Source organism: Zootoca vivipara, chromosome 1 (assembly GCF_965207765.1).
Source record: "Zootoca vivipara chromosome 1, rZooViv2.hap1.1, whole genome shotgun sequence".
NCBI lineage: Eukaryota > Metazoa > Chordata > Lepidosauria > Squamata > Lacertidae > Zootoca > Zootoca vivipara.
Window position 1 is genome coordinate 48029549 of NC_142582.1, and position 10847 is coordinate 48040395.

Sequence of the window (10847 nt, forward strand, 5' to 3'; positions counted from 1 at the left end):
TGGCACTTCTTGCTCATAAAAAGTGCAACAAATGAAATGTCACCTGTTTTTATTTATGAGCCAAATTTTATAGTTGCCATCAAGCCATTTTTCAAAGCAGGTGATGTTAATAGTGGGCATTAAAAGACAGAAAAGTGCAGGTAGGTTGTCACAGATGCTCAGCCAGGAAAAGTTCAGGAGCTAAGCAACTTCTTCCACTGAGAATGGCCTGGGTAAAAAAAAAAAAAGTGGCTTCTTAACTTTGCTGTTTGATATCCTAGGAATCCAGGGCATGTGTGTTTTTAGCGGATGTAGTTTTACAAGGACGTTGTCAATACAATGATTATGCTATGAGGCTCTATTTAATTGCCAACAGTGTTCTGAATAAGCCGGAGGAGTGCAGATGATGAATACGCTGCTAGATGCAGAGTTTCATTTTCTGAAGATTTCCGCTTTCATTTAACTACCAAGCTGTTGTGAGATTCATATATATCTTTGAAAGTGCATGGGCCATGCCTGCTGAAACCTCAAAAGCCAGAAAGGGGAGTGGACTAGCTCCTTAGAAAAATAATTTCTAAAATGCTCATGGATTGGATGCACCTTAGTTGTCTTCGCTGAAAAGTGGTGCAAAACACTTGTGGTGATTGCTCTTATTTATTACCGTCATACCTGAGAAACAGACTCCAGATGTGTGCTCCTAAATGTCTCGCACTGATGTGCCCATGATTTGCTTTACTCCTCCAATCAGACATCCTCAGGCAATATCTTCAACCCAGATACCTTCCTCGGCTCTGCTCCTGCTGAAACCTACATTGTTAGTTTCAGCCACAGTAGATAATTGAGACTAACGTAATTCATGTAATAAAATAAACATTTTAAAATGGCATTTCAATGGATGGAAAACATTAAAAAATGCAGAAAACAACGTAATTACATAACTTTTGTGGACTAAAACAACCAAAAATAGTGAACACTTCTCATATTCGCTTGTGTGATTTCTGTTCCTGACCTCAGATGAACATACAAATTACAGCACAGTTATAGTTAGAAAGGATGACAGGGATTAAAATATTTGGGGAATTCTCTTTACATATTGGTTATTGCACTAAAGCTCTGTCTAGAACTCCATTTGGTTTTTGGATCACTAAAATGCTTTCCCAAATGTTTCTCAGCACTTGTGTAAGCTCCTATTAGTATTATTTTAAAAAATTCAAGTTCTGTTCTGTATCAGAATTTTATTAGGAGTTTATCTCAGTGAAGACCTTACTTGGAAAATCAATACAACCCAGGTGGTTAAGAAAGCCCAACAGAGACTCCATTTCCTTAGAGTATTGCGAAAGAACGATGTCAATCAACATTTGATTATCTCCTTCTACTGCATCAGTAGTGTCCTTTCATACTGCATCACGGTGGGGTACGCTGGCTTGACATCAACGGAGAGGAAGTGCCTAAAGAGGGTGGTGAATACAGCACAAGATATTATGGGCTGTCCTGTGAATCCGCTGGATGACATTGTGGAAGACCGTTACCTCAGGAGAGTGAGGAAAATTCCTAGGGATGATTCACACCCTGGCCGGCACTTTTTTGATCTCCTGCCCTTGGGCAGAAGATATAGAAGCATGATTAGTCACACCAACAGGGTAAAGCACAGCTTCTATCCATCGGCTGTTAGGCTGCTGAATGAAAAGATAACAACAGGACAACTGACTTTCGGGTTTGGTGGGTGGGTGTCAGTAGACGAGGAGAATTAAGACTAAGAGAGCTGAGTGGGGGTGCTCCTGTAACCTCACTGTAAACAAGTTGTACGAGTGACGATAAAGTATTTCAATTCAATTCAGCATCCCAGTGCATAGATGTGCAGTATACTCACAGCTCTTGCATGCTACTGATGATGTTTTGAAGTTTTTGCTTCCTCTTGTGTGTCTGTTCCACTCAGCGGCCTTGGGGGTGGGATTATTCTGGTTCCTCCAACCTTGGTGAACTGAAGCTTCTGCTGGAAGAATCCGTCATGATCCGTCGCCTGAAGTCTGACGTGCTCTCTCAGCTCCCTGCAAAGCAGCGCAGAATGGTGGTGGTAGCTCCTGAAGGCATTAATGCAAGGACAAAGGCTGAGCTGGCAGCGGCTGCAAAGGAAATGGCCAAGGGCTATAAGAGTGTGAGTTGGAAATATTGTTGGGCGTGAACGTGGCTGCATTGAGTCACAATGACGAACGGTTGCTTAAAAATCTAAATATACAGTGTGCTGTTTACATCTGAACCCTGTGCCAGTTTACAAAGCTGGGTTTCCAAAGGGTTGCAAAGTCACAATATCAAACCGCAGTCTGTGCTCTGGTTTGCCATTATACAAACTATTGACAAAGCACAGTTACGGTTGTTGCTGTGCTCTGTCTCTAGAGGTTGCTGAACCATGGAGATGGGAGAGAGCAACAAATTTCTGAAGCTGCACGCTGAAGAGAGAGGAAACAAAAACAGACAATTGGCTGTAAACTGTGGTTTGCCTGTTGTACATTTGAAAGCTCAAACCATGTTACTGGTTCTTAACTATGGTTAGTACAAACCATGGCTTGCTGTGATGTCTGAACCGAGTCTGTCTGCATAGTTCGAGATTGCACCTAGTGGCCCAAGTCTGCTTTATACATTAGACCTGTGCTAGATTTAGGATTAAAAGGTTAATCAAATAACAACACATTGAGCTGGAGGGGGAATTCTCCTTCCTATTCCTACTCCTGCTAGAGTCGATTAAAGGTCCTTGCACCACTTTTGGTTTCCATAGGGTGTTTATTTCTCACTTCACCTTTAATAATGGCACCTTTAATAATTCCACAGCAGAACAAATTATCCAGGTTTGGCAAAGCAAACAAAACATAACGCAGGGGGAAGGGAGGTTTATACTTGTATAAATATATTTTTAAAATTCAAGCATGTCATCTTTTAGAATTTTGGCTGCAAAAATCTGCCACTTGTGAGTCCCACTCGTCATTGAGCTGCTAGCTACAACCTTCTGGACCTAACTGACGGGTTTTTCAAATATCTGTTTGCAGAAACAAGAACAGAAGGAAGCTCTCTTTCTCTTTTACAACAGGACTGCTGAAGCCAAAATTAACTGTATCATGTAAGTTGCTGTTTCACAGTATTACACAAACCTACCTGACTAGGTGATTCTTACTGCAGTGGAAAGGAAACTGCAAGACAAGACCTGCAGCGAAATCAAGTTTGGGAGAAATGTTAATTAAAACATTTAAGCACTGTAGCATTGGCCTCGGTGTTGAACCAGCCTGGCAAATATTTTACAGAAACGTTATCCTCAAAGTTATCCATTCAGCAGAACCATCCATGTCTGGTTCTGCTGAAAATAAGCAAAATGAGTCCTAATTGCTTTCATTTCAAATGTATTAAACCTATTTTGTACAAGGTGATGTGCAGGTAGATCTTCAGTATAAAACAACTGATCATATTTTGACGCGGGGATTTTGACGTAATATATTTGTTGCAGTTGTGAAAAGTCCTGACCTTTATAGTCTTCAAAAATGGTCTGTAGTTTCAACTACATGTGAGAAACAGGTCCTTGGAACTGGGATTTGGCTGAATTGCCAGTTCTCTGAATAAAATAAAAGTTGAGGACTACTGATCTAGGACCATACACTGATTGCTTCTGGAACAACAATCCTATGTGTATCTTCTGAGCATCCTATCCCCAACTTCTCGTTCACTGTAGAGAATATATCTTTGATTTATTGGAAAGTGGAAGAGAAAAGTTTCTGGTATTCGCTCATCACAAACTCATTCTGGACACAATCAGTGAGAAACTGGAGAAAAAGGTAAATTGATCTGCATTTATTACTACTCCTTTTCCAGGACTTGGAGATCCTGGTAAACTCTTGTATCATTGGCACAATACAAAGCTGCCTGGAACCTATTCACAATGGTGCATAAAAACCCATTGTGTACATTTTTTTACTGCCATCTTGTCTAGTGTTTTCCAGGATTCACAAAATACAAACCTGGCCACTGGGATTAATAACGTTGAAGTAAACCAGTCAACATCAGGAGGGATTAAATGCGTTAAAGATAATCTTCCGGCTGTCAGTTCTCATATTTCAAATCAATAGCATGTCATGAACTAAAGCTTTTTTAAAAATCCCAACTTGTTAAAATGAAGCAGGCATGAAAAGTTGACCTGTATAAAGTTTAAACAGTATGAAGAGTATAAATAATTACATGTAAAACTGACTCATTAGCATTCCTCCCTGCCAATTGAATAGCCATTGGGCATAATTTCTGTAGCAAAATTCCCTGTAGCCAAAAATTCCCTGTATGTTTGTCATTGACCCTGCCACTTCCCTGACTTGGAGTTTTGTTTCTGACATCCCAGTGAGCTTCAGAGAAGTCCTGCTGGCTCTGGGTGCTTCCAAGTCTCAGAGCTAGGCCAGAGAGCAGCTCCATAAGTTGTGCTGGGGAGACGCTAATCAAATTGAAAGGTGTGGTCATCACTGGCGACCTGGCAGTGACATTTGTGGCACCCCTGTCCCTCCTAAATAACACAGCTCACAGGCCTTCCCTGTACTGCATGTTCTAGCCTTCATTGGAAGGGAAAGCATTTGGTTCCAGAAAGATAATAACCTCCTTCATCCGTGGCATCTGTATTTAACCAAGATTTAGTGCAGCTCTCCCAGATTCAAGTTCAGCTCGAAGTCCCTGGTATCAATGGCCTTCATATGTCAGGGCTGCCTTAAATATGCGCTAAGGCAATTTAAAATAGGTTTTCCTAGATAATGTTCTTGCTCTTCAAAGATATCAGAAAGCATTTAAGTGTACTGGATTGAGTGTTAGGATGAGAACAAAGTTACCTGTTCCAAGCAGTGGGGAGAAGGGTCAGAAAGAATGAAGGGCCAGAGGGCATGAGGGAGCGTTTGGGGGTAAAATAGCTAACCAGCCAGCAACTCCTGTTTATTGGGATTGGCTGGCAGGTATGAGATAACTGATCGCCAGCGAGTCTGGACAAATACAACTACCTAGCAACTCTAACCTGCTTGGAGCAAAGGCAGGTCACAAATATAACAAATGCAAGTTAAATCATCTGCTTCGCAACTTGACTAGTGAAGGAGGGGGGGATCCCAACGCTCCGTTTGGCATGGCTCCCGTTTTCAGCCAGGTGAGGAGAGAGGAGCAAGCCCCGATGATAAGTGACCCCTTGTTTCCTCACCTTCCCTTTCAGCATATTGGGTACATTCGCATTGACGGCTCCACACCCTCAGCTGAGCGCCAGTCCCTCTGCCAAGAGTTCCAGTTCTCTGACAAGCACTCTGTGGCTGTCCTCTCCTTAACGGCGGCTAACATGGGGCTCACCTTATCATCCGCTGATTTGGTTGTGTTTGCAGAGCTGTTCTGGAACCCTGGGGTAAGACAGCTTGGATATTGCCCGGGGGTGCTCCTCCTGAAAGGACGCTGTTCAGAGTTGTAAGATAAAACCATAAGAGGCTATTTGTGGGGGAACTGAATTGTGTACTTTATGTGTTAAAGTATAATGACTTTGTAGCTATGGTTGTTAGATGGTACCTATAAAAATGAGTGTCTGTCTGGTGGTGATGCATGTTTTGCATATAGTATTTAAAGCTACTGCTGATCACTCAGCTCCCACCACAAATAAACATTGCCGATAGCCTGCTTGGTTTGGCTCTGTTGAACCAAAACACACTCTTGCGGCCTAATGACTACAAAACTGTTCAGTCAACTCTCCCTCCTGCTCCATTTCAGGTGTTTGCGTGGCTAAGGTTTCCCTTTAACAATCATTTGTCAAGTCCTCTACGATATTTACTGAGCAAAACCTAGTTAAAAAACAACGACATGGATGCAGCTAAGCTCCAGTTAACTGGATTTAGTCACAACTAACCTTTTTGGGATTTTGCCGATTGGTTTACACCAAGCACTATCACTTTGTTTGTACAACAGACTTCATCTGAACTCTCACCTTCCTCTGCTCTCCCTTCAGTGCCCCCTATCCTGGGAGGGGGAGGGCTGCAGGGCAAGCAGAAGTAGTTCTTTTTGTATGTGTGTAACATTGTGTGTGCTACTGTATGCAAGCCGTTGTCCTGAAAGTCACAACTCGTTTCAGGTATACCACTCTTGCCCCTCTTCTGAAGATGGGTAGCTGGGGGTGAGAGAGAGAGAGAGAGAGACTTTCCTTAAGTCACTTGTGCATCTATGTAAGAGGTTGAGCTTTAATTCGGGTTTCCATTTTTACAGTCCAGCAGCCCCATCCCCAATTTTCTCCTCTCAAAATGAAGTTGGCAAGAATGCAGTAGAAGGCCTTTGCTCCAATAACCACATACTGAGATACATTTCAGTGTTTAGGTTAATGTAATGTTCTTTACATTGTAAGTGCTCCGTTGTCTCCCAAAACAGATGGATGCCAACAGCTTTGGAATGATGATGATGATGATTTTATTTATACCCCGCCCTCCCCAGCCAAAACTGGGCTCAGAGCGGCTAACATCAAATGTACAACACATTAAAATCAGGCAATAAATTAAAATACATCCTAATATCAGATCAGGATCAGAATAAAATCCAATCAGATGGCAACCCGTAGATTAGGGTTGGGGACCTTAAATGCTCACCAGGAACAGCTGTTTGTGCTGTATCATAACTGTAGTTTGGAATAAACTTTGTACACTTTCAAACAGCAGCTCTTTTGTGCTGTTTTAATGGAACATCCTGACTCATTTCATGGAGGATTAGGTTTGCACTGGTTACTGGCCATGAGTGTTATTGCGCTCTTATATAGCCGTCTAGTTGACTACTGTGGGAACAGAATCCCATATGGGAATCTGGCCTGATTCTGCTAGGCTCTTCATTTGTTCTTACCATTGTGAAAATAGAAGTACACAAAGTGACAAGGTAGCCCATTTCGTGTCACCTTGTAAATGTTAGCTCCCTCTTTGATCCTCAATGTTTCCTTTTTGTGAAAGGCTTTCTTTTCAGTCATTCATTCTTTACATTTTAATAATTCTTGTCAGCAAGGAAAGGGCCATCTGCTCTGTGCCAAGCGTAATGATTCATTGGTTTATTGTTAGGGGTTGTAGCAGAAGTAATTGCTCTCTTCTCTCTCTCTCTTTGTTTTCTAATTTGTGTATGTGGTTTTTTAATGCAGGTTTTGATCCAAGCAGAAGATCGGGCGCACCGAATTGGGCAAACAAATTCTGTGGATGTTCACTACTTGGTAGCAAAAGGCACAGCTGATGATTACTTGTGGTAAGAAGCTGGTGGAGCATGAGACTCTTATTCTTGAGGTCATGGGTAGGGCTGGATGATACCTGGTTTTCAACATTGCAAAATATCACCAGCTAAACATTGGGATATACTGATGTATCACAAAAATGCCCCCCCAAAAAGGATGGAACTATTTAGAGGCATTGACCGGCTTCACGGTTTCCCCCACATTGTGATTTTTGCATAGTGCGTGCATACACCCACACACCATGATTTGTAATGCATTGTCAGGTCAAAAATGAATGAAACTGATATCATGATATGGACCTCAAACTGATTTTGGATGATAGATTTATATATCACCCAGCCCTAGTCATGGGTTTGAGTTGGGCAAAAGATTCCTGCATTGCTGGGGGTTGGACTAGATGACCCTCAACGGTCCCATCCAACTCTACAATTCAATGATTCTGTTGGTCCTCTCCATCTCCCCCTTCCATGCTGTGGTTTATAACTTTGATTGTGAGAGGATGAAGGTCACCCAGTTGGAACCCTTTGATTCCACTTGGAGCCCATGGGTAGTGAGCAGCCATATGTTTTGTCAGCACTGCTCAAGGACTCTCCCCACAACCTGAGCATGCCAGACTATTACAAAAACGCCTAGAGTCTGGAAGTGCTCTGCTCTTGCAATCAGAATCAGTTTGGGAAAATCAGCATCTTTCCTGTTCATCACAAGTGTCATTCAAGTGCAGGATGACTTGTACTTGATTGTTCCTTAGTTTTCAGCATTTTGCAAGGGTTTAAGTGAAGAAATGCAAGCCATCTCAGGTTATTGCTCACTCTGAGCTTGCAATGCGCTCAAGAGGGTTTTTTTGGGGGGGGGGTGGAGGATCTGAAGACCAGAGCCCAAGTAGTTGTGTTGGGTCTGTTCATGCTTAGGTGGCATCTTCCTTCTGTAACTTCTGTTACAGCTCTCCAGCAGTCCGCATTCATGACTGAGAAGAAAAGTAGGATGAAGCCAGGAACGCCTATAGGCTTGGGAGGATTGTGCTGCAAGGTGGAGGTGGGGAAATGGCCCACCGGCAGCAAGACATGGCACATCATCAGATGTTTTGTACTCTCTGGAGCCCTGAATATCAGCTTTGCAAATAATTATATCCTTCCCCCAGAAGAAACTAGGAGATGACATATCGCCCACACATGAAAGAAAGCTAATGACAGTCATTTCCCCATTTTACTTGTAAATCGCCGCCCATAAAATGGTTAGTGCAAGAGTGGAAGAAAGTGTGCTGTTTGCCAGGGTGGGGGTTGATCCTGTCTCTTTCCACGAGGCACTGTGAGAACACTTTGCTAGCGGAAAGTTTGTTTTGTCATATGAAGTGTTGCCTTCCGTTGAAAAGAAGCGACTTTATTTTTTTCATCTTGAGGCTGATTTGCAGGACTGTATTTATTGCATAGCAATTGCAGCTGTCACAGATGAGCTGCTACAGAATGTGAACATGGCACTCGCCAGTGGCAGTGAGCTACTGTAAGTAAGCAGTGGGAAACTTGCCATGTAGCAGAGCTCGCTTGGGCTGCTGGTGGCAGCTGGACCTTTTGATATGCATCACCTTAACCACAGTGGTAATAAGCATGCAAAGCTCTACATGGGGCTGCGTTTGAAAAGTGCTCAGAAATTTCATGTGGCTGGCTGGCTGGGACTGGTTATAGAAAGGTTATAGAGAGAGTGTCTCCATTGACAGAAAAAGAAGTACCCCTTGCTCTATGCAGAATGTTTAAATATTTTCACAACACTTTTAACTTAAAAACAAATTATTTTCTTTTTAATTAGTTGCACGTTTTTTCCTCCTTGTTGAATAGGCTGCAATCCTGCACACTCAGTGGGACTTACTCTTACACTTATAAGCTTGCACTGTTAATTGCTAGTCTCCCAACTTGGGCACTTTCCATATGGTCTTCATCCACACACAGACCTTATGTTATTCCCTTTCTGGATCCCTTAGCTGTAAAATCTGTCCATCTTCCTTTCATTTACAACTTTGCACCATCTGGGTTTCACTGACTTTCATTTCTCCTTTATAGTCTGTTGCCTATCTTATGTGTTAACTTTTCACCCCCAGTCTCAGAAATTTTCATGGCTTTCGACTATAATAATTTAATCTTTGCTGAAATCTACCCACTACCTTGTTGTTGTTGTTGTTGTTGTTGTTGTTGTTGTTGTTGTTGTTGTTGTTCTAAGCATGTATTCATGTTTCTTTTCTCTGCTCCCAGCTCTCAGCCTGTGCATGTTCAAAAATTCAGACATACACACAGCGTATTTTCAGATAATGTTGTTTGTTCTTTCTTTCTGTCTCTAATCAGAAAACTTCTCAGGTTGCATTATCATACCACACCCTGACTTGCATGAAATCAGAGTTTCAGGAGCTGACTAAGTAGAACACAGGCTTTGCTTGTATTCCTTACAACAGGAGTAAAGAATTCATGGCCCTCCATTCTTGGACTCCAATTCCCATGATCCCTCACTATTGGCCATGCTAGCTGGGGCTGATGGAAGTTGGAGTCCAGCAACATCTGGAGGGCCCAGAGGTTCCTCATTCCTGCCTTACTCTCTCCCCTTCAGATTGTGCTGGGGTGGAGTGGAGTGAAGTGAAGCTTGTTCACCTGGCACTGATGGTCATCTGAATACTTTGGCTGTGCATGCAGACCCCAACAGTTTCCCCAGTGTTGTCTTTCCAAATGGTGTGGGGGTGGGGTGGGGGGTGGTTCCATTCATTTTCAAAACAATATTTCCCTGCAGGATTCTCCCCTCTCTCCCCCACCACTCTCAGCAGGGATCCAGTCTTGCCGTCTTGCTAAGCCTATGTTGGCAGCCAACTAGTGGGAATTAGTTTTTAACTTTAGGGATATGCACAGCTGCAGTAATACACCAAACTGCTATTTTCCCAGAGCTCTTGGTATTTTCTATAGGCGCAAGTTCCCAGTCCTCCTAGGCTAGAAGGGGAGGTGTGTCTATATAGCAGTGTTTTGAAACCACAGAGGCAGAGGATGGACTTTGCTGGGCAGCACAAATGCTTGTATGAATCTTCTTTCCTGATATCCCTGTCCCTACTTAATGTTTCCCACGTTCCTCCACTTCCAAGCAAAATATCCCAAATTCATTGTGAAGGAATTGTTTTTATTTGGGAGGTGGAATTTAAAATGCAGACCTTTGACGTCTTCACATAGAAATCTGAAAAGACAGTATATATGTAAATAGTGTGCAGCAAAGTAATGAAAAAAATTCTCATCTGTGATGTCCTCTGCTTACTGGCTGAGTAGTTCAATGCTTATAGTGCTTTCACTAAGAAAGATGCTTGTTTCAAAGAATCTTCTTTGTAATTGTAATGCCTGTATTCTCCACTAGGCCAATGATTCAAGAGAAGATCAGAGTCTTAGGGGAAGCTGGCCTGTCTGAAGCCAAGTTCTCTGAGACAGCCGAAGCTACAGATTACTTCTTCTACAAGGTAACTTTTAACATTAAACTAAATTCCTGGAGTGGGACGCAGGTGGCGCTGTGGGTTAAACCACTGAGCCTAGGGCTTGCCGATCAGAAGGTTGGCAGTTCGAATCCCTGCGACGGGGTGATCTCCCATTGCTCGGTCCCAGCTCCTGCCAACCTAGCA

General features: G+C 42.7%; 1 protein-coding gene across 4 annotated transcripts in view; it reads left to right on the forward strand.

Annotated features, from left to right (window-relative positions):
- Window positions 1-10847, forward strand: part of SMARCAL1 (SNF2 related chromatin remodeling annealing helicase 1) — a 42206-nt gene that overhangs the window by 28662 nt on the left and 2697 nt on the right. For all 4 annotated transcript variants that reach the window (XM_088662663.1, XM_035128216.3, XM_035128221.3 and 1 more), the window contains exons 12-17: window positions 1916-2134; window positions 3021-3091; window positions 3695-3797; window positions 5195-5377; window positions 7130-7230; window positions 10589-10688. In XM_088662663.1, the coding sequence (XP_088518789.1) occupies window positions 1916-2134; window positions 3021-3091; window positions 3695-3797; window positions 5195-5377; window positions 7130-7230; window positions 10589-10688 (777 nt within the window). The remainder of the gene's footprint in view (window positions 1-1915; window positions 2135-3020; window positions 3092-3694; window positions 3798-5194; window positions 5378-7129; window positions 7231-10588; window positions 10689-10847) is intronic.